At 40.8% G+C, this 26871-nt stretch overlaps 1 protein-coding gene across 1 annotated transcript in view; it reads left to right on the forward strand.

The window, feature by feature from the left end:
- Positions 1-26871, forward strand: part of LOC109516118 (collagen alpha-1(XIX) chain) — a 97971-nt gene that overhangs the window by 58794 nt on the left and 12306 nt on the right. The window contains exons 21-48 of the mRNA XM_019870332.1: positions 1915-1953; positions 2066-2107; positions 2329-2373; positions 3006-3059; positions 3897-3941; positions 5576-5650; positions 6663-6704; positions 7426-7503; positions 7880-7915; positions 8364-8417; positions 8616-8669; positions 9341-9382; positions 11418-11522; positions 12921-12974; positions 13336-13389; positions 13688-13741; positions 13835-13888; positions 14100-14144; positions 16175-16225; positions 16388-16432; positions 17860-17886; positions 19028-19081; positions 19985-20029; positions 21446-21490; positions 21591-21653; positions 24200-24235; positions 25495-25539; positions 26394-26519. Of these exons, the coding sequence (XP_019725891.1) occupies positions 1915-1953; positions 2066-2107; positions 2329-2373; positions 3006-3059; positions 3897-3941; positions 5576-5650; positions 6663-6704; positions 7426-7503; positions 7880-7915; positions 8364-8417; positions 8616-8669; positions 9341-9382; positions 11418-11522; positions 12921-12974; positions 13336-13389; positions 13688-13741; positions 13835-13888; positions 14100-14144; positions 16175-16225; positions 16388-16432; positions 17860-17886; positions 19028-19081; positions 19985-20029; positions 21446-21490; positions 21591-21653; positions 24200-24235; positions 25495-25539; positions 26394-26519 (1509 nt within the window). The remainder of the gene's footprint in view (positions 1-1914; positions 1954-2065; positions 2108-2328; positions 2374-3005; positions 3060-3896; positions 3942-5575; positions 5651-6662; positions 6705-7425; positions 7504-7879; positions 7916-8363; positions 8418-8615; positions 8670-9340; positions 9383-11417; positions 11523-12920; positions 12975-13335; positions 13390-13687; positions 13742-13834; positions 13889-14099; positions 14145-16174; positions 16226-16387; positions 16433-17859; positions 17887-19027; positions 19082-19984; positions 20030-21445; positions 21491-21590; positions 21654-24199; positions 24236-25494; positions 25540-26393; positions 26520-26871) is intronic.

Genomic DNA, 26871 nt, shown 5'->3' on the forward strand with positions numbered 1-26871 from the left:
GCCTTAAAGTGGAAAAACAGGTTTTTGTGCTCAGCAATTTTTTTTTTTTTTTTTTTTACAGCTGCCAGCCTCACTTTACAGTGGAGCTTTGTAATGCCTTCAACTAAAGCTGGCATCCTAAGCTGTGTTGAGTAAATACTGGCATGCCAGAGTTCACCGCTCATGTGCGAAATTGACAACGATGCTGCATGTTGATTGCGCTGAGACATTGATCAGTTTCTAAAGTGAGAAAATGAGACAAGTGACTGCATGTTGGATTTTGATGGACGCTGCGGACGGCCCTTTGAGACAGCAGATGATCCAGTGTCTGCTTCAGCGTCCTATTGATCCAGATGGAAAAAAAATGTAGTTAAACATTACTTAATGACTGTAATTGTCTCAAAAGGCTCATAAGCACACATTGTGCTGATGCACCTGCACAAACACGTCAATTCAGAGTGCGACATGCTAAAAAAAATGGTAAAGCTGTCTCATTTAAGATTGAACTTAAGATTTAAGGACAGCTTGCATTTCCTCCTAGATGCGGCTTTCGCTTACTTTGTTTCTCATTTCATTAAGTATGATGCTTAAATCACTGGACATCGACTCACTTATTATATCATATAATGTGGGCGGGAAACGTGCGACAGAGGAGGACAGAAGGCGTTTAGGTTGATTTTATCTGCCATGAAATGAATGCCGGCATCAAAATCACATGCACAAAACAGCCATTCGTATATATGTACATGATTCATCTTAAAGCCTATGAATCCATTAACTGTAAAATACTGGCAGCAGGGACGCCAGTAATTTAACGTTATTTTACAATGCACCTACTGAAATGTATTGTAAGTCTACAACTGTATTTTGAACTACAGAATATTAGCATCAGATAACGTGGTGTGTTAATTCTATACCGTAGCTACTGTTATTTTTTTTTCATCAGTATACTACTGCATTTTGGATTACAGTTCATGATAGTAGGATAAGTGTGTTTTCGTATTATACGGTACATGCCTGTTTAGATATGAAATCTGATATTTAATAAGAATAGAAACGTGTCAGCTTTGTATGCTGCTTTTCTGTAAGACATTCAAATTGTCCACAATGGATACATTATTATTACACTTGTACATTCACATGTCTTGCCCAAGGACACACTGACACATGACTCGGACAGAGCGAGATTTGAACAGCGAGATTTGTGGTTACTGGACAACCCACCCCACCTCCTGAGCCACATCCGCCCTCCTGTGCTTTACGTTTAGTTCAGAATATCTGCAAATCTAGTTGAGTCTTGTGGTCGGCAATGAAATGGGATGAATTTTATACTGTTGAATTACAGTTATCGACCGTTGTTTTTCCTGACTTATTTAACGGTTAGTTTACATGCTATGGAAGAATATTTAACCGTATTTTACGTATTTTATGAAAAACAAAAACAGCAAGAGACCGTTATAAATTCACTGTAAATTTACAGAAACTCATTACAGTGTGGTCAAGGAGCTATAGAACTTGTGGCCTTGTGATTGACAGTGGCATCAGAGTTACCTTCTGTGCAGATTGAACTTGTTTGGGGCAAGGTTGTGAGAGGAAGATGGAAAATAAATGACTGGAATTTTAGACACATTACAAACAATAACTACCATAATCTTTTGTGTATTTTGGATGTTAAATATCAACCTCATTATTGACGATTATGTCATATTGAGCTGTATTGCAAGCTGAGAGATGTTTCTCATGCTTTGGTTTTCTTTGTGAGGGGATCAAAATTGTCACTGTGTATGTTTTGGCTCTCAATGGATTCGGTAGGTATGTGCTCGTAGCCATTGAGTGTATTTATAAAGTATACATGACATGCATCAAAAGTATTTATGCATCATAAAATCATTGGCAGATTCTTTTAAGATGATTGTTTTTTTTCATTCTGTTTAGGTGATGACAGCCCATGGGTTGAAGACCTTTTCTGGAACTGTAAGCAACTCCATTGTATCATAAACCACTGGTGATTCGCAAATATGAGAGAATTAAATATGTTTTGCTGAGTCACATTTTGAACTGCTTTATTTTGTCCTGTGTGCGAAAGGATGAAATGATAAATATGCAGAAAGGAGAAAAAGGAGACGGGGTAAGCATTGTTGAATATCTTTTTGACAAAAGTAATTTTCTCAAATAAAAAAAATACGGTATGTTGTGAACTCAAGGGCTGCAGGGATTCAACACAATGAAGATGTTGAAATGTGACATCATGGGCCACAAATATTGAGAAACCTTTAGTTTTCAACTGAAGTTATAAAGGTAATGTACTTCATTTTCACACCATTCTCATCCTTTTGGGTGATTTCACAGGGAAACATTGGGCTGCAAGGACAAAAAGGAGATCAAGGTCCCGAGGTGAGTCTGGCGTTTAAATTATTTCTTCACTGAAAGTAGTTATTTATTTATTTATTTTTTTTTTACACTTACTAGCATTTGTCTTTCTTGAAAAGCAGGGAGGGCAAAAAGCGACATTTTATAAATCTGTCGAAAGGAAATTATGTTGGAACCCGACAGTGTGCTGAAGGAGTGAGGATTCAGTTCTCTTATTGGCCCCGTTTATGTCTGATGGGGATGATGAAGTAATGCATTGGCAGTGTAGGAAAACGCGAACCTGTGTATTCACATTTCAGAGATTAAGTGAACTGATCGGAGAACTTGAAGCAAATTTGAATTGAGATCATTTTAGGAGGTGATCTGAGGTGAAATGAGTTGAAAAGAAACATGCATTAACTCCCCATTTATCGAGAATAACACATCGGATGTTTTTTCCTGGTATACAGACAAGATCACAACTTTGATTTTCATTCTTTATTTATTAAATATTTTTCTATTATTTTAATTATTTTCAAAGGCATTACAGGGCAGTACATCCTGCAAATGCTTGCTGCTAGCTGGGACGTTAAAATCAACAGAATACCAGTTACATGAATAGAGGGAGAACAAAATTAATATATATTTTTTTTTATATATACATTTTGTTCTGTCAGGGCAAGCATGGTCCATCTGGACCAACTGGACTCCCCGGACCCCCAGGAGAGCCTGTAAGTATACCTGCAACAGAGTTAATGTCAAGCCTGTCGCCTTATCTGTCACCTTGGCTTTCCAACGCAGTTCGCCAGACTGAGCCTGAGATCAATTGATGAATACCGCGATAAACAGGATGTCAGAGGGAAGAGTCCAGTCTTTTTTTTTTTTTTTTTTTTTTTTAAAAAAAAAAAAAAAAAAAAAAAAAAAAAAAAAAAAGTGAGGTGGTCCAGATTTTGCCACAAGGAAATGAGCACCCCCCCCCTTCCCTCCCTCCTCCTTCCCACCTTCCGGTCCTGTCCTTCCCCTGCTGCCTCCTGCTGCTGTCGGTCTTTTCCTGGCTAAACCGCCATGAGGAAGGGATAAATAATTAAATTCCATTAGGAAAGTAATCTGTCAATGTGAGTGAGTGAGTGCCAGTGCCCCTACATGACCAAAATGGGAGGGAAGTGGGTCGGCGGTACTTCGATGTTTGGATGTGTGCCCCGGAAAAAAAAGATGGTAGGGGGAAAAGGCCAGTTTTTTTTTTTTTTTTTTTTTTTTTAACTAAAGCAGTCAGTCAGCAAATTTAATAATTAATTAGCGGAAAGAAGAAAATGTCTGCGCTTTGTGTCCAAAAAAAAAAAACAAAAGTGCAATCTGCTTGCTGCACCTGTTTGATAATGAGCATCTGTCTTTCTTGAAAAGCAGGGAGGGCAAAAAGAGACATTTTATAAATCCTGTCGAAAGGAAATTATGTTGGAACGTGACAGTGTGCTGAAGCAGTGAGGAGGAGGAGGAAGCTGTGGAGATGAAGGTGTGTGAGATGAAGGTCTGCCGATAGATGTCTTTTTTGTCCTCATTTCTGTTTACAGGGCTCACCAGGGGTGCCTGGGAGAGATGGCCTAAAAGGAGAGAAGGTAGGAAATCATTCAATCAAGTTTTCACCCTCAAAGAAAAAAAAGGGAGATTTTGTGATGTTTTTATTCGCAGTTCAACATACGAGGCATCTTCCTGATGACTCACATGCCTTTCGTGCCATCGTCAATCAGGCCAAAACTTTGTTTTGCCTCCATTTGATGCCCTCGACTACCCCACAATTTTACACGAACCCCTCTTGCAGTAGGATTTGTTCCAAACACTCGATCGAAAGTGACAAAGTGCAACAGTGTGCGCCTTGACACGCGAGTTTGATGAGGTGTGTCGCTTGTCAAAATAAATGACGCTTTACACGCGACCCCCCCCCCCTATTGTTTAGTGGCAAAAACAAGCATACTGTACCTTAGGGTAAAACCATTTTGTCAAAACAATGGATGTTACTAAATGTTACATGCTGAGATTGTTGTTAGGCCACCCCCACCCCTGCCTCCTACCTCCGACACAGTCATTCTGTCAAACTCCAGGGCAGAGAAATAAATCTAATTCCAAGCACTTAAGCTTCCTCCGTCCGCTCAGATTGAGAACCCTCCATTTGTCACCTCCACTAATGCAAACTAATGCCAGAGACAGGTGTGATTATGTATTCATATGAGAGCCACAACAAAAACAAATATTAATTTCAAGAGTAGATTTGAATGGAAATCAAATATATGCACATAAAGCCATTAAAGTATGTGGCTGCAGAGAGAATGTCAAGTGTGCTTAAATGAACCACAAAGTGCGTCTTTGTAAGGCTGCATAGGTGCTTCCATCTACTCTGGCAAGGCATGCCCTTTTTGCAGGAAGCTTAAATATTTTCCTTCTTGTCATATTGAGACATAGATGAACTTGCTCGGGTTGTGTGTAATTTAGAGTGCCATGAAAAAAGCATTGTCAAATATTTTGGGGGGTTTTTTTCCATAGTTTCCCCACTTGACATCAACAAACAAACGTAAACATCAGGCAAAGAAAACCCAAGTAAAAATAAAAGGCAGTTTTAAAATGGTGATTTTTTTTTTCATTAAGGGGGGGAATGAAAGCTACCGTACTTTGTACAACTGGCAACGAGTATTTCACATCTCCCTGGGGATATTTTGGCCCCCCCTCATCATTGCAAATTGCTTATACTCAGCCACACTGGGTAGAAAATGTTCGCCTTCCTCGTGATATTTTTTTACTTCATGGATGCTGATTGTTTTCGTCATGGCTCCACCAGTCGCATTGCCCTCCCCTACAGACAGTGACAGAATTGAACATAAAGTTGCAAGTGAAACTAAGTTTACCATGCTGTCCCACTGTACACTGTAAAAACATTTGCCGTGCTTCTCCGTCTTTGTTGTTTTCCTTACATTTGACAGCTGTCATTTCGATTTTGGAAAAGAAAGCAAGTTGTCACCATTACTGGGATTAGTTGCATCCATGAAAGGATTGCAATAAATTACTTCAGACAGGAACCAAAAACGTTGTTTCTCATGCAGGCAGCAACTTTCAAACAAAAGTGGCCATTTGATGCTATTATGGGGGGTTCAAGAAGTCACCAAGGACAAAGTTTGTTCTTTCAGAATGATCACAATAAACGGGATCAGTCCACAAATTAGATAGTCTGGCATTGCATGACTCATGACTCTTTCTGTAGGGGGACTTGGGACAAGTGACGGGGCTTCAAGGACCTCCGGGACCTAAGGGCGAGCCTGGAGAGCCTGGATATGTGGTGTGTAGTCACGTTTATCTGTTCCGTGTCCTGAATGAGGTAAAAAGAGAAGTAGAAAGAGGTCAAAACAAACAGCATCATCAAGCATAGTTTGTGACTCAGCAGCAGATAAGCAAAAGTCGCCCTTCCGGCGGTAGCCTCCATCGAAAACATGCGATGATCATGACGCAAGTGGTTAAGTAATCAAATATTGGATAACCTCACCCCAGGTTGTCATTTCTCCTACCAATGTCAAGATGATGGCTGTTGACGCATTGTGTTTTACGGACGTGCCTGTGCATAAAAAAATGTTCATTATAGCTTGATCAAACAGGTGACACGGTCCTCCATCGACTTCATAGCTTTGAAGGTTCTTGTTTGTTTTCTTGGGAACAACGCTCAGCCTCAAGCGAGCTCATCAAGCAGAAAAATAACGGCAGGAATTAGTGCAGGCTGAAGTGTTTATTCATCTTTCATGTTTCTGAAGTGATACGTGCGCGAAATAAGACGCCGTCTTTGGGGGCGGAGGTCCTTTCGCGAATGTCATTGCTGGAAAGTGTCTCTGAGGGAACATAGATATTTTTCCACACGTTTTATGATCTTTGTTATTTAAGACGACCATAAAAGCGATAAAATGAACTCAGTGCGTGTCTTTAATGAGGCAGGCCTCTTCAAATAACTGTCGCTCAATTGATTTTTGCCCGTAAATGAATGATGGTGGTCTGTCTTTCTTTGCTCACTTTTATGATTGGATGGTAATGATGTTCTCCTGGAAATGGTGTCATTGTTAATCCCAATCCACCATCTTGAAGCGAATCTACAACATGGATTGTGGGGCTTGTTAAACCACAGTCATCAATGTCATCTTTGTACTCTAAAGTAAAAGAACGATAACAGATAAGATGTTTGTTTTTGCCAATCTATACTTTGGTACAGATTGCAAACAGTGCTTAACATGAGTTTGTGTCACTTTTCAAACTGTTTGCACTGTGGAGCGTTTTGTTTCTGATTTTTCTTTCATGTTGACATGCAGGGTGATAGGCTGTCTATGTCCAGAGGCACCCGTGGCCCCAAGGTAAAGCACCGACACCGTAGATAATCACAGACACCATTCATCCAGAATCCGCATCCATTTGTTCATCCTGTAGATGGTGATATGTATTGAAATACATGACTTTTTGATGAGCGTGTAAAAATTGTAAATATTCATCAGAGATGTTGTGTGAAAAGACGATGCTCCCAACTGTTTTACAATTTTAGGTAGACCCAATTTTAGGTAGACCCTTTCCTGTTCAACTATGGAATGAACTACAACAGACAAGGGATTTTTTTACCTCTGACCTCACCAATGCAGTTGTGCATGAATTGCTACAAATTCCCAAAGACACACTCCAAAACCCAGAAGAGTCGAAGTTGTACCCAGGAGGGGAGGCATGATGTCTTTTTGATGGTCTAATCCTCTGTCCATTTTTTATTAAAAGCATTTTGTGTCAGGATTTTTCTGCTGAAAGTACTGAATACGTTGCGGTTTCCAATGGCACTGTTATGGTGGGGAAAAACAAATGACATATTGTGTGCCACTCAGCACGTGCGGAATGTCATATAAAGTAGATAAGGAACATGTACACCCCACTGGCCTTGAAAATACATTTCCTGCCCTTCAAGCTGCAGAAGGCAAAAACATGAAAGCAAAAATCCATTCGGGTCCAGTCTAAATACTTAATGATCATGCAGTGCAGCAGCTCTCCAGGAGATTCGGATTGAGCCGTCTGACTGCTGCCTTGTTCTTTTGTCAGGGAGAGCGAGGCATCCCAGGACTACCTGGAGAGCACGGTGATAAAGGCGAGCCTGGAGAGAGCATCACAGGCATGCCTGTGAGTATGACGGTATATTTTGATTGTTCTTCGTATTCATTATTTACCTTACATTCACATCTACACCCAGTAAAAAAAATCAAAAAAGGACCCAGCGCTCAGTAAATATCACTTTCTGCTGAAAATGGCTGTTGTTACTGCTCGATGCTTCCTGCTGTGTGCCAGGCATTCATCCACCCCCCCCATCATATATTTTGTGCAGTACACGTTTCAACCTCACCGACATGATTGCAAGGGAGTCTGTCTCCATTTCTTTTAATATGGAATTGTTGGAGGCAGAATCAATATGAGCAAAAGGTGTCTAACACAATAGCTTTATTGGATCCCTGGTGCTAGAGGGCAGACAGTGTTAACAAGCTGCGTGATGTGTTCTCAGGGCCCCATGGGACCTCCAGGAAAGCCAGGAGTTGAGGTTAGTGGAATATGAAAAACGTACCTTTTCTTTGATTTCCAGTTTCTTGAAAGTACAAAAGCTGGAGAGTAATTGTTATGCAGTGGAACCTCTGAAGTGGTACATTTTGTAAATGTAAAATGTTGTGAAAAAATATATACCTCCAAGTCAAAACTTGGAGTTCAAACCGTCAGCAATTCATGTGAGACTTACGATACGTAACACTCATAAATAAATAGGTGACACCCGTTTTATGAGTTGTGGATTATGTATCTTGATATGAATTTGGAAAGTTTTCATTTTTTGGGGGGGGGGGGGCGAATAAGAACAACTTGAAAAATAAACCAACATCTCCAATCTGGATTGTGTTCAATTTGGAGGTTCCACAATAAATAATTTCAACATTAGCATCTGCATCAGTCAGCGGTTATTTTGGACTAAGTCATCAAGGCCGATGGGTATTTTTCAGGGTCTTCGCGGATCTCCAGGTTCACCTGGGCCTGCTGGAGCTCCGGGAAGAGAGGTGAGTCGTTCCCGTCACCCCATCCACCCCCTGCCACGTGTGCGGATAAAAGCCATCATCATGACTGTCATCTCAAGAGTGGCAGATCACACATTGCCACCAGCTGTGACGGATGTGAAAGCACAATTACAGTGTGGTGTGTTCGCTTCATTTCATTCCCAGAGGGATTGTTAGCTTCTTTCTTTGTCTCACTTAAAGGGCCCTCCTGGCAGATCGGGCCCCCCCGGACCTGCTGGACCTCCAGGTGAACCGGTAAGTTTAAAAATCCCATATGCACATTTGGACCGTGAAGGTAAATTTAGTAACGCAGCTCCGGTTTGGGGGTAATTTGCAGCCAGGCTTGCTGTTGGCGGCCGAAAATTACCTCCAGGAAGGTGGTGGCGTTTATGACTAATTGAGAGCACCCTGCTATCTCCCCACCGCTGTTTGTAACTATAGTTTTCATATAGTTGGTGTCTGCAACAAGACAGGGGTAATGAGGGCTGCTGCTTAGTAAAAATCAAATAAAAAGAGAGAAAGTCAAAACCATGGACATTTTACATTTAAAATGTTTGTGTTGGAAAGACTCACAAACCATATTCGTTGACCATTTGTGGATACGTGGATAAGAAATTCAAGAAAAAAAAATGTAACATGATAAATATGAAGGCCTGAGGATTGTGTTGTCGAGCAGCAAAATTATTCAAGTGCTTCCATTCAGTCTTGTACACTGAATCAGTAAAAATGAAACATATTAAACGATTTCTGAAGTGTTCATGGTTTTAATCTTTCAATGTACGCATTATAAAACAGCATTATTAACCGCTGTCTATCGCACCAAAATGGGTGTCTGGATAGTTTTGTAATATAATAAATGTACTACAAGCCAAGGTTCTTCTGTTTTATGTTCTTTTTTTTCTTTTTTTTTTTTCTTTTTCTCTTAGACTGCACTACCAATTGTTGGAGATATGGGGGCTTTGCTCAAGGTATTTTATCATTCTAATCAATAATAGCAGCTTTCTTGATTTGAATACATTATTTTGGCATTGCCAACGGCTCATTGTGTGGCTCATCTGGAACTGTATGACTTGCAGGAGCCTACAGAGCAATTTAAAGCCCTTGAGGGCCTCCATCAGGATGTCTACATCCATACATTTTGAAATACTTATCTCACCTTTTTTTCCAGGCCCACTGACTGCTATCATTTAAACGGACAACTTTATGTAGATATTTTCATTGTACTGCAAAAGATGCCTCACAAAAATATAAATGCAGCATACTTGTTTTTGATCCCATTTTTCATAAGCCGATTGAAATACGTAACAGTTTTTCTCTGTACACAGAAAGCCTCTTTCTTTCCATCCGTTCTCTTTGAGCAAGAGGCGGGGTGCACCCGAAACTGGTCACCAATCACTTGGAGATTTCCTCAAATATTTTTCACAAATTTGTCTCAATTACCGGTAGTGTGAAACATTTTGATGAGCTTCTACCAGTCTTTTTACCTTAGATGCACAATACTGTACTAAATTGACAGTAACTACCAGAAGGCACTATATTCTCAGCTGACCTATTTCATGGATGCCAGAAAGGTCGAGAAACGGCTGTGGAGCCCTTTCTTGCCAGGTGCAGAAGAAAATCTAACATGTCCAAAATGGGTCCTACTGTTACATCACACATCATGTGACAATGTGTGATTCGATGGTCTAAACTAGATTCAACTAGATAAGTATGCCACAGAGTGCCATAAATAAGAAAGCCAAGGAAGAGAGGGGTCACGGCGACACAACGGCCAAGCTCAAGTCACCCACAGTAATTCATTATTTGTGACAAAGAGGCCTAATCGAACAAATGTTTGTGAGCGCTTCTCCTATGCTGACATAATCCATCCACCCAATACTGTAGGTGTGGTTTAGTCAGATTATGTGGCTGATTATACAGCATGATTATTCTACAGGTGGTTCTCATGGTTGGCCACCCAAAAAAAAAAAAAAAGCCAATTTAATATGTGCAGTTTTATCACAAAGCTCATTGCCACGTCGCAAGTTTTGAGGGGAAGGTGCAATTGGCATGACCACCAGAGCACTCCTGATCATCCATGCCACACTTGTGACATGGATGGATTATTTTGGCAAAGGAGAAGTGCTCACCAATGTTGATTTAGACAGATTTGTGAACAATATTTAACAGACATGGGCCTTTTGTGTACATAGAAAACATGTGAGCTCTTTTAAGGAAAGCTGAAAAAAAAATGGAGCAAAAAGAAATGTGTTGGAAATTGCCTTTATATTTTTGTTCAGCATAGAAGCATTATAGCAGTCTAAGGTCAACATTGACGCAAAACATTCAAAAGAGATGACTCTAATGTCAATTTTGAACTTCTTGCAGAAACATACCATTTTCAAACCATGCAGTGAGACAGATTCTTTGCCAGCACTAATGGGCCAGTAACAAAAGCTTTAGAAAACATCTCATGCTGCTGCTGCTACGGCGTAATTGAATTTTCTGTAAAAGCTCTTTTCTTTAAAAAAAAAAAAAAAAAAGTATCAAGAATTGTTAAGCTGATCTCCGAAACTGTGATTATTATTATTTAACAATCAATCACTTCTTACAGGTACTGTTTTTGTTTAAATCAGAAACTCGTGACATTTTCATGCAGATTTTTCATTTTAAAACACCACTGTAATGCTACCTGTAACGGCACAGCAGACTATGTTCTAATGGAGGGTGCGGCCCTTATATTTAGAATGGATCAGGAATGGTGATATTTAAAATTCTCGCCTAAATGTCGCAGCCAATGAGTTTGACAAAGTTCACCGCTCACCTCGATGAAAGACGCCGTTGGTGGGTTCACGTTATTTCTGCTATGCGGACATTTAAAGAACACTTTGTGTCAGCTAGGGTCTTGTCCTCCACTCCGGGATGAAACATGATAAATGATGAAAATGCAGTGTTCGGCTCACACGTGATATCTTATTTGCGTGATCACACTGGATTTCTCCGTTGACCTCCACGTGCTGCTAGAATGCCTGCAGTGTTTGCCCGATGAGAGTTTCTGGGCTGACTGGACAGAAGGGAGAGAAGGGCTCCCCTGGAGTGCTCGGACATGACGGCATGGTGGGAGAAAAGGTACATGTGACTTATTAGTAAGATGCTGTGAACACTTGTGACCCGATCGTGTCACTTTGCATTAAACCAAGAGGAGGAGAGACGGGGGCATGATGTCACAGTTTTTATACTTTACGTCATATACTGTGTAAACATAATGTTGACCCGATGAAAGACAAAATCTTAGGTGTAGACTGTGTATTCATTTCATGTTCATATTTTGTGAGTACAGACTTAAAAGGAATCAAACTGTGTGAACCTACGACATGTTTTGTCCCACTGTCTCGCTATATGGGGTAAAATGTCACACTGGATTTTGCAACGAATAAAATAAGTGCATAGTTATTGCTGCTCTTTGTATACTTGACGGTGAACATTTAGGTCAGGCACAGAAAAGCTGTGAAGCTGCCTAAAGCGTCTCGTTCTCAGTCGTTATTAGGCTCACATTACAGCAAAAATGATTGAAGAGTTTAGAGACGGGGAAAAAAAAAATTATATGCTAAGAACCAGCCATCACAGGGGGTAGAGTAGTGGTGGGTCCCCTCCCAGAGGAAGTAACAGTTTCTAAGAAGTGGGGGGTTTTGTATTCACGCCAAAGGTATTTTGCACGCAAAATATGTTTTTTTGTGTGTGTTTTTTTTACAGAATAAGTCCTTGTTTTATGTCTGAATTAATTTTGGATCAAACTATTTGCATTTTGGAGACATTTTCCATTTCCCATATATTGTCAACAGCACATTGCTCAATGACTTAGTGACATGTTTTATGTCATCATATTTTCAACATGCACTGCATCTCCATTGGCCAAGCGTAATAGAAGCACAACATAGCCAAGAGAAGAGCCAGTTTTGGATATGACTTTGTTTTGAGCTGATGATTGTTTTTTTGGTTGTCATTTAAATGCACTAAGTATGGTTGATACACATAGGTATAAGAAGAAGAAGAAGAAGAAAACCTTTATTCATCTCACAATGGAGAAATTCCCAATTTACAGCAGCAAAGTTATGAGAGGAAGACAGTAGAAGATCAAAAAGTATAGCAGCTGCTGTAAAGGCCGCCACTCTCAATCATTGGATTGATAAATTGGCCATTTTCCGTGTGAACATAAAATGGACATTCACAGCACCCGGTAAACCACTTATCATTGGAAACCACTATTTAATAAAAAACACACATGTACACTTTCCGTCATGGACCATCTTATAAGTGCTCTCAAAATATAATTTAACATACAGTAATAATAAACAAGGAAGCTTTATATTAAAACAGCAAATGGTGGGACCAGGTTGCGACTTTGTTGTTTTCTGTCTGAGAAAAGAATAATGGGAATTACATGGTCGCTTGAAATTATCCAATGTACAGTATACCTGCTTGGGTGATGACACTTTATTCGTTTGTGTGTGTTTGTCTTCTAAACAGGGGGATCCAGGTGTGAGAGGTCCAATGGGGAATCCTGGGAAGGAAGGTCCAAAGGTTGGATGGAAATACCAACATATGGATATAATGTCGACATTTTTTGCACATTGCATGTAACTTTAGATTTTCAAAAATGCTGTTGAGCCTCATAAGCTGTGGAGAAAAGACATCTTTTGTACTCTGACATGGAGTTGCAGCAAAAGTTGTTGCTATGGAAACAGTGTTGCTCTACATTGATGCAAGGAAGCAATTTCTAGCTGTGTACTATAAGGGAGACATTTTCAAGTTTACATGCTGGTTTTTTTTAAACACACACACACACACACACACACACACACACACACACACACACACACACACACACACACACACAGTGCTCAATTTCCATCACTGGATCACTGGCTCTGCCCCCCCACAGGGAGTGAAAGGAGAGCGAGGCTTCTCTGGCCCCACAGGAGATAAGGGCGACGAGGTGAGTGCAAAAAAGTGGAAGAAGTTGGCACAAGATTGACATTCAGTTATTCCTTTGCCAAATGTGATGACCTTTTTAGTCTAATGCGACTTATCAAAAACTCTTGGATGCTTGAGGGGCACAATTCCCCATTCTATGCTGTCTGAGGTGTGAGGAATATATCCGGCCCTGAATGTGTATGTGTTAAATAAAAAAAAGATGTCTAGAGCACTGTTTCAGGTGCACTCAACCGTCTGCAAATTTTAGTATGTTGCTATTGTTCAATTTTGATGGAAGTGACAAATCGCCACTGTCTCAGGGGCCCCCTGGAGTCCCAGGACTTCCTGGAGTGACAGGTCGCACCGGGGAGCCGGTAAGATATTCATGTTTTTTAAATCTGTCAAAAAAATCCAATATTATGGGTTGCTAACAAATGATACAAATTTTGATGCTGAATGGTTTGCAGGGGATCATGGGTCGCCCAGGTCCAATGGGTCAACCTGGATCCAAAGGGGAAAGAGTGAGATTTTTAGTTTTTTTTTTAATCATTAGTTTTGTATTTCCCTCTAGTATGTTTTTAAATTAGAATTTTACTCTGTTCAACTTGTTTTCTTTTATGGATTATTTTAATGTTAATGAATTGCAACAGCTTGGAAAAGTATTTATTTTTGACCGGGGTTCTCTTAAAAAAAAAAAAAAAAAAAAAAGTCTTTCTGGTTTGTATTTGACAGGGAAATGAAGGACCTCCTGGTCAACCAGGTCTTCCAGGACCTCCAGTAAGTTATCAGACAAACAAATTCAGGCTGCTAATTACAAATGCACTAAGGGTGGGAATTTGATTGAAGTCAAAAGTTTTCTGTACAAAAATATATTCACCCGTTTTCTGAGTTTGGACGTGTGACCTTCGCAAGCTGATCCATGATTGGTTGTTACCTGAGCCGTGAACAACTGTGATGTCATTTTCAATCTAAATCAAGAGGCAAAATGGCCACCCCCTGAATGGATAATAACGGGTGGATTTTTCTGCCAAATTCATATTGAACAGATGCATTATATAGCGGCTTTAGACTAATGGGGCCACATTGACTATATTATTGAAATAATTTACTTGACTCAACTTCCACTTAAATTTTTAAGAGGAAATCAGAATAAATTTGACACAGTTCGTGGGCGAACTGGATGGTGATGGGATTCCACAAAAGTAGACACAAATCAAATCCGTAACAAAAATTTTTCAGGAAAAATAAATAACAAAGAGAAATCGATGCCAACAAAAAGAAAGAAAACAAAAGATGAACAGAAAGCGCTTGCAAAAGGCAAGGTTACAGCAGAACCCAAGTATACACAAAATGAACTAGCAAGAGTCCAAATACACGTGACCAAATCAGCAAAAATCTCTAGAACAAAAATACTTACAAAACCAGAATCTGAACAGACAAGAGCGATTAGTAACAAGATTAAGAAGGTCCAGAAAATAGCACTTGAGGCAGTGAGCAAGGTCAATAATCCGACCAGACCTTGGGAGCATGGCAGTCCTTATATAATTGAACAGGCTTGAATATAATAAGGAACAGGTGCGCCTGCTGGAGAGAAACACGCTTCAGTCCAGCTGGAGCTTTAACAAAACAAACACACACAGAACATGACAAAATTATGACTGCGGTCTATTCTTTGATTTTAATTAGTATAAGCAGTTTGGAAAATGGGTGGATGTTACTAATACCGCCTACAATGGCTGTTCGTAAAGTACAATTTAAAGAAAGAAAAACTATTTTTCCCTAGCTCAAGCACTGTTGTACACACAAAATTTGAATGTGATCCAGGTATTATAAACTAACAATAAAACATTGCAATCACTTTTCAAACAAAAAGTGCAACAGTCTGACATAGACAACAAACAAGCTGAACTTCTTTCCATCACAAAGTTTTTTAATGGATATGCACTTCATGATTGATTGTATTATGTCCTCTTTGCAGTGTTTTTTTTCTTTCCTCGTGATTTTATTTAGTTTTTTTCAAGGCAATTTTATTTATGAATCAGCAGACTGAAAACATTTCAACAAATGTTTTTATTAAGGTCACAAGATTGTCTTGATGCGTCTTCCACGCACAACTGATCCTGAGTCTGCTTTCACTCCGCATAACAGTATTTACTGTGAGACAAGAGCAAAATAAATAAATAAATCAAATAAAAAATGACAAACAAGTACAAATATGGCGACATTGTGAGAACCCGTTTGCTGGCATTGAACCATGTTCGCTTCCTCTAAAAGGCCAGTGAGTGTAAGCGCGTCCAAAGCCAATCTATAATTCATCAGGCGTCCCCTTGAACCTGCCTTACACCCCCACGCACCCTGGCCTCATAAAGTGCAGTCTGGAAGGACAGGGGATGGTTCAGTGGCCTGAAAAGGGCACAGGCATCCACTTGCGTCTAAATGAGCACCTTAACTCCCTTTCTGTTTTAAAAGCATTCATTCAAAATCGGGCAAAAACAAGTTTGCATTGGAACACGGACCCAAAGAAGTCTCGCTTGTATCCTCATTCTCACTCTTCAAAAGTTGTTCTCCCTTCTTGGAATACGTTTGGGTTCATGATGTTCACAGATATCATTTGATTCTTTTCTCCCCCATCACGTGTCATTGTGAAATCACCAAATGAGGCCTTGATCGTTTCTGCGTAGCTTTTCAAGGCTTAGGGGTAAATACCTGCCTGGGGTCGACTGTCCCAAGTCTCGATGCTTAAGAATCTCAGCACGGATGCTCTGTTGGATGAAATGTGATGGGATGCACTGCTGTTTGTGTTTTAGGGTGTACCCTATGTGGACGGCAATGGGATGAGCAGTCTATACAAGCGGCAGGTAAAGACCTTTCTTCAGCGTTGTGGTGATACAATGATGCATGGAGTGCGCAGTGCAATGCCATCAATCATTTTGACAGAAAACGTCCATGCCTATGGTTAAAATTCGCTTGACCCATATTTTGGAATAGAAAGCCATAGTGTCAAAATCATGTCTTTTCAGAGTGGTGGAGCTATTTTAGGACCCCCTGGGGCTCCCGGTGCACCGGTAAGTATAATCATCGTTATGCCTGGAGTGATTCCTTCAAAGTGCACCATGAAGAAACGTCAGCAGGCAGACATGTTGATTCTAGAGAGACATATAAGAAAAAATATCCCATTGGCTTGCCAGTGTTATCTCAGCTTCTGAGGCTCTCATATCACACTCGGTCACATTCATTGAGAGCTTCTGCTGCCGCTTGGTCGGCCTCCCGATTCTCACACAGATGTTTCTGACCTGCCCCGGGGATGCACAAAACATCAGCGATTTGCAAGTGGAAGTCAGAGTTCAGCCACATAGTGTCAAGCCAGAATGGCCCACTTTGAAATTCCCCTTGCACTGCTCTTCCTTATCAGGCAGTTTGTAATCTCTTCAGGCCCAGGGAGACATCCAATCTAAAGCCCCACAGGGATCAATCCTCCACAACACATGAGAGGGGCGGGACATAAAAAGAATCTCCCTGAACCACGGTTAAAGCTGAAGGATTTCTCTCCCTGTGCTGCCTCCTTTATTGACTAGCTTCAGTCTTGGTAATTTACATGTAGCACAATACATGTAGAATTTACATGTGCCTAACATGATGAATATTATGAACCACAGCACATTTGATGATTTACCACTTTCTAAACATGATGATATTCATGTAGCACAGTAAGCATCCTGGAAATGTGATGATATATGTGTTCTAAATAGGATGATTTACACAGACTGAAAAAATGATCTGAAAAGGATTCACAAAGCGCCATATGCTCCCATTCGTATGTAGGTCTTTTTTTAAGCGCCTGGCTTGCGCAATTTTTACCTATGCGCAATGACTCCCGCAACGAATTCCGGCCCACGCACCGTGTATAAGCGGCTCACATGTGCGCACCCAGCAAAGAGGCATCACTCACTGAAGTCTCAGGCTGGCTGCCATTCATGCAGCATGGAGTTTTCCTGAGACACGGGAATGCCATAGATTCCATTTGGAAACAATATCTCACTCTAAATCTGAAATGAATGGGATAAACCCCAAAAAGTCACGTAATCGGAATACTGTGCTTACGACTGTTTGGAGATCAATCAAATAAAAGCCAGATGTTTTTCAGCTTGCGTGTCACTTCAATGTATATTACAACCAAATTATCTTTTAAAAAAAGATTCAAAATCTAACTGCCATTTTGTCATTAGAACGACAGCAGTTTTTATAATACTGAGTGGCGCTTTCAAAGAAACTCCAAGCTGTAGCAGCAAGTTTGCTTGTGGAAAAGCTCCTTTTTTAAATACTTTTTTAGCGCTTGTGTTGAATATATGATGTAGAGCCGGTGGTCATAATGTTATGGCTGGTCGGTGTATCCTCTGAGTTTAAATTACTATCGCAGACTGTAATCTTATGCTGTACATTTTTTTATTTTTGAGAGCAAGTGTCACATGTATCTGTCCTTTTTTTTTTCAAGGGCCCCAAAGGAGATGAAGGACTCGCAGTGAGTTGAAACTTGTTTTTCTTCAATGAAAGATTGTTTGTTGATTTGATGTGTTCTTTTAGAGTCACCTGACAGTTGTTGGTTTATTTCAGTCAATGTGCGTACTCACTATATAAGTCGATGCACTCTGAAGCCTCCACCTGCTGAACTCCAACACACACACACACACACGCAAACTGTGATGTCTCCTGAAAATATGAAATCGTAGGACCACGTTGTCTTGCCGGCGGGAACCCATGAATCTTCAACACTCTTCAAATGCGCCCCTATCTACGACCCCCGTCCCCCACCTACTGATGCCTGAAAACAATCCACACCGACCTGGAAACAAATTTGCTGCCATCACAGTGAATTCTTGGGGCCAATTGTAGATTTTATTGTTTTGTTGCGCTGTGATTTTTCACCCTGATGTTAATTTGACATTTTAATAAATTGTGTGAGCAGCCGCAGTGCTGTGGCGGAATTGCCTCAATCCGTCTCACAGCTGATCCCCCTGGTTGCACCACTCTCCCTTTAAACGCGCTCCCTTACTCGTGACAATCTACATGTGTGACAATTACCTGCACAATCCATCTATGTCAGCGCCAGTTGGCCCTCTTTTCCACGTAATGGCGTTTCTTCATGGCAGCTTGAACAAAATGAGCTCAATAGAGGCCATCTCTTGTTCGTGCAGCTGCGAATAGCTCTCTATTTTTAGGGCGCAGAGTAAGCCTGATTGGGATTTTTAAAATGGGGCGGCTCTTTCTCCGTCTCATCCGCAGCCCACAAATTGTGACAGCGCAAGCCATAGATCATACAATATCATGCATTGAGCCTGAAGTATTGTCCCCTCAGGATCATCTTCACATTGACGTGTGATGCTGAGAGCAAAGATCGAAATGTGTGACGTTGTGGATCATGCAGAATTTAATTTACCGTGAGCCACCTAGTTTGGATCCATATTTGATGCCCTAACAGTTACTGACAGCCATAAAATAACCACTCTTTCCAAGAACTCATCAACTGCCCTGACAAGACCATCAGCCCAAAATAGCAACAGTAGAAGAAACCAATTTTAGTCTTCACAAACAGTGATTTTTCTCCCCCCCACACACACACACACATTTACACAGCTGAGTGTGTCATATGTGATTACTTGTAGGGGGAACCAGGGCTCATGGGATTACCGGGTCTGGAAGGTCTACCGGGTGCTAAGGTAAGCTAAAGCATCTCATAAAAACAATAAAACCTGTGGAGCAAAGTGGAGCTTTTTTTTTTTAACTTAATTGAATAACTGCTTTGTATTAAATATAAAATTCATACAGTTAAGGACAGATTCCTACATTTGCCATTTTCTTTTTTTTTTTTTTTTAAACGTCAAAATGCTGCGAATCGAGTGGCTTGACTTTTTGGGGCTTCTGGCAATATATTTGCCACTCTTAATCCTTTAGCGTGAAGTTTCTAATTAGCCATTCAACAACACACTTTAAAAAGCTTTTCACGATGTGGTGGTTTTGTTTACATTTTCCAACAAAGATTTTGAACCAGTAATGGACAAAGCAACCGTGTAGTTAACTTCTCCTCATTTCATTTGTCAACACAAACATGTTTACTGATATCTTTTTACAACTGTGGTTTGAAAGTTACACTTTCACCACTGAAGGGGAGCACGGGCACCAAAATAAAATCATTTATTTATCAGGATGTGATTATGTATGATAATATATGACAGTTGCCAAGCCTTGTCGTCGAGGAGAGGATAACGAGATGTAGCGGGTGTTGCAAGTCAACTTCATGGAGCACTTTTCCAAAATATCATTGCATGAAACTTCATATATCAAACATGTGCAGAAGCTGCTGGTGTAGTGACGAGGTGGAGCATTTTGTCTTTGAGAGAAATGCTGTCGAAGTGAAGACCTGCAAAGTGCAAGTTCATTAGCTTTTATTATCATCTTCATCAGCTTTTGTGATCGTGGGTAGAAATCATGTTATTTTCAAATTAACCTTCAATTTCTGCTATCCTGTTGTCAAAAGCATGACAATGATGTGGAAAAACAAAAAAACACTGCATTATTTTATATGCACTGTGTGTCTGACATGACTGCAATGTTTTCTTCAGGGTGATGTTGGTCTGTCTGGTGCACCTGGAATACCAGGCCCGACAGTAAGTCGTTTCCTTTGAGTCATACTTATCGGTTTGTTCATTCGGTACACCTGCACTGTCCATCCACGTACGCATTTTCTTCCACGCTTGTTATAGGTGAGCTGCAGCCTAACCCGATCGTAGGGCAAGACATTCAACCATTCACATCACATTTACACATATAGGCAATTTAGACTCTCTAGTTAGCCTAACTCGCTTGTTTTTAGAATGGCGGGTACACGGAGGAAACCCAAGCCAATATGCAAACTTTACACAGGAGCGCCTGAGCCGAGATGAACTTCTGACCGCTTGACTATGAGGCAGACGTGCTAAGTCTGTATCTTAATGTAAAAAAAAAAAAAAATTAAAAAGTACAAGAACCGCATGAATGGTGCAGATATACCCAATGTTGCGGCTGTTTGTTTGTTCATGCCAACTCATGCTTAATCATGCAACTCAAAGCTTAATCGACTGTTTGTTTTTTTCCAAGGTTCCACGCGCTACACAAGATCAGTTCAGATATTGTTGATATAAAAAGCGTGCACACCCCAAGTTCAATGCAAGGTTTTGTGATATAAAAAAACAAACAAACAAAAAGAGACCAAGGTATATTGTTTCAAATGTTTTGGGTTTTTTTGGGGGGAGGGGGTCAGGGGGACCAATAACCTGTAACTCATATGGAAACAAAAACAGAATACATTTTGAGAGGGGAAGAAAAATAACCAATTGAGATGATGTTGTTACAGAGTTTTCTGAAGTTTTCCCGCTAACATTGACTTGATACAAAATTGGACTATGACTTGTGTTGAAAAACCGAAAGTGTTTATTCAAGTTTTAAAAACTTGAATAAATACACCATTTCCCCAAAACCCTTCAGGGTGATTGACATTAATATTTGCAATCGTCCTGGCATAATCTTTGACATTTCTACAAACACTCTGGAGGAGAGCATTAAGATGAGGAAGACATGCATCTTGATTTCCATGTATTGAAGACAATTATGTCATATAAAATTGGACCATGACTTGTGCTGTTAGAATTGACCACGAAAATGTGAGGAGAAGTCTACTACAACATCTGAACTTAATTTGGGTAAATCAGACTTTAGAAGTTTGAATGATGGTAGGTGTGTGCCAACTCGCTTTTAACAAGAGTTAAAAAACGATTTTTCCTAAATTAGTTGTTTGTATCGGGTAACATCAATGGTGAAAAAAAAAAGTGATGTATCTTGGTCTCATTTCTTTATAACACAAAAGCCTGGCATTCAAACAGTGGTGCGTAGACTTTTTTTTTATACGCTCTGGATAACCTGCTGTGTGTTTGTACTCTGCAGCTTGGTTCTATTATAAATGAGAAGCGGCACAGTCCCTCCACATATGACACCAATGAGGGTCTGTCAAACACTGATGATTCTTTTCTTTTGGTTTTGATTGACAGGGGAAGCCCGGCCCTCGGGGAGAACCAGGGATCCCAGGAGAGCCGGTGAGCAGCAGCCTCCAACTCTCTTTGAGCTGTCAATCTGCACGTCAGTCCTTTATCACTGCCGACTGACACGTTGTGGCTCTTCTCTGTTCTCTGACAGGGTGAGAGGGGACCACTTGGAGAGACGGGGTTCCCGGGACCCGAGGGACCCCAAGGTGTTGCTGTAAGAATTTACATGATTTCTACTGGCCTCCGCTTATAATCACAGCTGCATGCTCCCAGAGCGCCACAGCGGGATGCCCGCGCCGTAAACGAGGCTTTGACCAACACAGTGGTCTTGAAAGGACCTCAGAAGGTGTTGTTTCACCATTGAGCGGGAACAAATACATGATACACAAACAACGGCTAAAAATAGGTGTGCCATTACATTTAGAAGATTACATCCCTCGATGTAATTAGAGAAATGCTGTCGAAGTGAAGACCTGCAAAGTGCAAGTTCATTAGCTTTTATTATCATCTTCATCAGCTTTTGTGATCGTGGGTAGAAATCATGTTATTTTCAAATTAACCTTCAATTTCTGCTATCCTGTTGTCAAAAGCATGACAATGATGTGGAAAAACAAAAAAACACTGCATTATTTTATATGCACTGTGTGTCTGACATGACTGCAATGTTTTCTTCAGGGTGATGTTGGTCTGTCTGGTGCACCTGGAATACCAGGCCCGACAGTAAGTCGTTTCCTTTGAGTCATACTTATCGGTTTGTTCATTCGGTACACCTGCACTGTCCATCCACGTACGCATTTTCTTCCACGCTTGTTATAGGTGAGCTGCAGCCTAACCCGATCGTAGGGCAAGACATTCAACCATTCACATCACATTTACACATATAGGCAATTTAGACTCTCTAGTTAGCCTAACTCGCTTGTTTTTAGAATGGCGGGTACACGGAGGAAACCCAAGCCAATATGCAAACTTTACACAGGAGCGCCTGAGCCGAGATGAACTTCTGACCGCTTGACTATGAGGCAGACGTGCTAAGTCTGTATCTTAATGTAAAAAAAAAAAAAAAATTAAAAAGTACAAGAACCGCATGAATGGTGCAGATATACCCAATGTTGCGGCTGTTTGTTTGTTCATGCCAACTCATGCTTAATCATGCAACTCAAAGCTTAATCGACTGTCTGTTTTTTTCCAAGGTTCCACACGCTACACAAGATCAGTTCAGATATTGTTGATATAAAAAGCGTGCACACCCCAAGTTCAATGCAAGGTTTTGTGATATAAAAAAACAAACAAACAAAAAGAGACCAAGGTATATTGTTTCAAATGTTTTGGGTTTTTTTGGGGGGAGGGGGTCAGGGGGACCAATAACCTGTAACTCATATGGAAACAAAAACAGAATACATTTTGAGAGGGGAAGAAAAATAACCAATTGAGATGATGTTGTTACAGAGTTTTCTGAAGTTTTCCCGCTAACATTGACTTGATACAAAATTGGACTATGACTTGTGTTGAAAAACCGAAAGTGTTTATTCAAGTTTTAAAAACTTGAATAAATACACCATTTCCCCAAAACCCTTCAGGGTGATTGACATTAATATTTGCAATCGTCCTGGCATAATCTTTGACATTTCTACAAACACTCTGGAGGAGAGCATTAAGATGAGGAAGACATGCATCTTGATTTCCATGTATTGAAGACAATTATGTCATATAAAATTGGACCATGACTTGTGCTGTTAGAATTGACCACGAAAATGTGAGGAGAAGTCTACTACAACATCTGAACTTAATTTGGGTAAATCAGACTTTAGAAGTTTGAATGATGGTAGGTGTGTGCCAACTCGCTTTTAACAAGAGTTAAAAAACGATTTTTCCTAAATCAGTTGTTTGTATCGGGTAACATCAATGGTGAAAAAAAAAAGTGATGTATCTTGGTCTCATTTCTTTATAACACAAAAGCCTGGCATTCAAACAGTGGTGCGTAGACTTTTTTTTTATACGCACTGGATAACCTGCTGTGTGTTTGTACTCTGCAGCTTGGTTCTATTATAAATGAGAAGCGGCACAGTCCCTCCACATATGACACCAATGAGGGTCTGTCAAACACTGATGATTCTTTTCTTTTGGTTTTGATTGACAGGGGAAGCCCGGCCCTCGGGGAGAACCAGGGATCCCAGGAGAGCCGGTGAGCAGCAGCCTCCAACTCTCTTTGAGCTGTCAATCTGCACGTCAGTCCTTTATCACTGCCGACTGACACGTTGTGGCTCTTCTCTGTTCTCTGACAGGGTGAGAGGGGACCACTTGGAGAGACGGGGTTCCCGGGACCCGAGGGACCCCAAGGTGTTGCTGTAAGAATTTACATGATTTCTACTGGCCTCCGCTTATAATCACAGCTGCATGCTCCCAGAGCGCCACAGCGGGATGCCCGCGCCGTAAACGAGGCTTTGACCAACACAGTGGTCTTGAAAGGACCTCAGAAGGTGTTGTTTCACCATTGAGCGGGAACAAATACATGATACACAAACAACGGCTAAAAATAGGTGTGCCATTACATTTAGAAGATTACATCCCTCGATGTAATTACCATAAAAGATGGTTTCTGTAATGTTCCCTCGACAAGCGTACAATGGAAGAGCATTTGCTAAGCAATCAGGATCCATGAGATATCCCATTAAATTGGAGATTAGCCGGGGTGCAGTGGCGCTGATCCAATCGAATGAGCTGATACAAAATGTCTTTGTTTGTGTTGCGCACCTTGAGCAGGGCAGACCTGGAAAAGATGGAACTCCCGGCTACAAGGTGAGTTGTGCGCACACCATCAAAATCCCCTTATGGAAAGTGCTTCACGTCCGTCGAGCTGCAGCGAGATGGCACTGCAGATTTTTATCCCAACCGCGCCTCTTTCAAGCTACCTGAGTGCATTAAACCAATTTGCATACATTGTTTCACATTTTAATGATTAAGCTAAACAGAAGCCTGCAGATATAGGACTTGGCTGATTTAACTCCACTAACACAGCTAATGCGAGTAGGCAATTCATCAATGTTTGAAACAAAGACAGAGACAGACAATCTGCTTTTTGACAACACATCAAATTTGTGAGATACAGTTTCCTAAATTATCATACAGAGAAGGTATGCGAAACGCAGAAGTCACTCCACATTTTCCTTTATGATTTACAATATGATGTCACAGAGCATACTAATGACTGCCCCAATAGTTTATTGTCTTCCTCTGATTATTAGTTGATATTCCTCCTGGATATTCTCATCCCTACACTGCAGTGTCTTGTTACGTCTCACTACCCTGCTGTCCGGCTGGTTTTTGGTAGAGAAACAGTGCCATCTAGCAGGTGGTTTTGCTTCTTTAGCCCAATCGCCTTAGATTTGTGATTTCATGTAAATCTCTGGGAAGGAAGTCAATGGGCAAGACGATAGATTTAAAGCACTCATCGGGCTTTGGGGAATAGGGAGTAGTTAAGATTAAAGAAGGTAAGGGGAGGATTGCCCTCTTTAAAAAAAAAATAATACATATCATATGCCAGATTGTCTTGCACGGATACTTTAATCCGGCTAGAAATGGATACAAGGATGCTCCCGTTGGTGTTGCAGTGCGTGTGCTTAAAGAAAGCAATGAGGGGTGACAGGGAGGGGTTGGAAGACACAAGATGTTGTGACATGCAGCTCAAGAGCTTCACTTTTCGCTCCCTGCTCCTGCATATACAGTAAAGTAAAGAGAAGCCAGCAGGGGTGATGCAGAATAGCCGTGACATTGCAGAAGGTGAAAGACTGCGGGAAGCTAGACAAACAATACACCTGGGCTGGGTAATAAGCAATCAGCTCTCGTTCATCTTGGTCAGGAAAAACTTTCTCCCAATTTTTGTTCAGCGTGTGAATTTCTGCAATACTCCTGCCATAGATAGAAATGTATTCATATGTGCGTTTATTAATGAATAAAACAATGTGTTGTGTGAAATAATGTATTTTAGCATTGAGAATGCCGTCCGTATTTTTTATATCCTGTCATGTGTTGAGTTGTTATATTCTTCTAATTTAAAGGGAGCACCGGGGAGACTGGGAGACAGAGGCCCCAAAGGTGAACGTGTAAGTAGCTATATGGGGGGGTTCTACGACTGAATAGTGTGAGATGCTGATCTGCCTCACAGTCTCAAGGGTTCTGTGTTTGAATCTCAGCTCAGTCAGGCCCATTCATGTTCTTCCCATGGGAAGGATTCTTTGTCTATATGTGCTTTGCGATTGACTCACATGCAGTCAAGGGTGTACCCTGCCTCCACAGCTCACCCTTGACCCAAATGAAGACAAGCGTATAGAAAGTGGATGAATATTGCGCACAAAATATTCCCATGGTACTGTATTATATTGAGCACATATTGTACACGTCACATAGTAACCAAATACCCCCATAAACAGTTTTATAATTCAGTGGAAGATTTGTGATGAAAAATGAGCCACATAACCTCACCATCATACGGTATACACACTCATTAGCGTTACTGTTTAAATCATTTTAAAGACGCACATATTATCATCGCTCGCTGTATTTTTCGGTCTCTTGTTTCATTGCTCCTTCTATTTGATTTCTTTTTACCCATATTTGACTCTAAATGTGGGTTTATTCATCCATGTGTCTATTTGGGTTTTTTAATTTACCTTCCAGTGCTTGGAAAGCACTTTGTAAACTGTGGTTGTTTAAATGCACTCTATAATTAGAGTCGGGTTGCATTCAGTCATACAATACAGAACTTCTACCGAAACGTTTCATGAAACGTTTCTTTAAATTCATCTTAATTACAGGACAGATTAGTATGAAACGTCATGTACAAACAGATCCTGAGATTAGGCAGTGCCTTTTCAAAAGGCTACAGTATAAGCGCAATGGTGAAGGTAGTTAATTCAGCTAGCAACATGTTTTGCATGTTCGGGTTTCACTCATGCAGGGCGATCCGGGAATTCCCGGAGAGAGAGGTGTCCAGGGAGACAGAGGACGCACAGGAGATGTTGGACTGATTGGCCCAAGTGGACCTCCGGGACAAAAAGGAGATCCCGGCCCTCCAGGACCATTGGTAAGTCATTATTTTAACACTAACCCTTCCCGAAACAGTTCCCGGAGATTCTTTTAGGCGCACATTTCTGATGAAACCGGTAATTGCTCTTGTGGTTCTATGCTGCCCATCCCACAAGTGTCCATCAGCACTCAAGTGAAGCTCAGCATATAGGAGATGGAAAGAGAAAGTAAAAGATGATGTGACCATTTGTTCTCAAGGGTTGTTGCCGATCGTTAAAAGCAGTCATTTTGACCATTTGATTACAAGGCAACAGCATTTCAGAACCCACTAGATGTAAGATTTTGAAAAGGAAAAAGCACTTTTCCATCTAAAGGCGGGGGGGGGGGGGGGGGGAGAGTCAGCGCATTAT

Source organism: Hippocampus comes, unplaced genomic scaffold (assembly GCF_001891065.2).
Source record: "Hippocampus comes isolate QL1 unplaced genomic scaffold, H_comes_QL1_v1.1 scaffold76, whole genome shotgun sequence".
Lineage (NCBI taxonomy): Eukaryota > Metazoa > Chordata > Actinopteri > Syngnathiformes > Syngnathidae > Hippocampus > Hippocampus comes.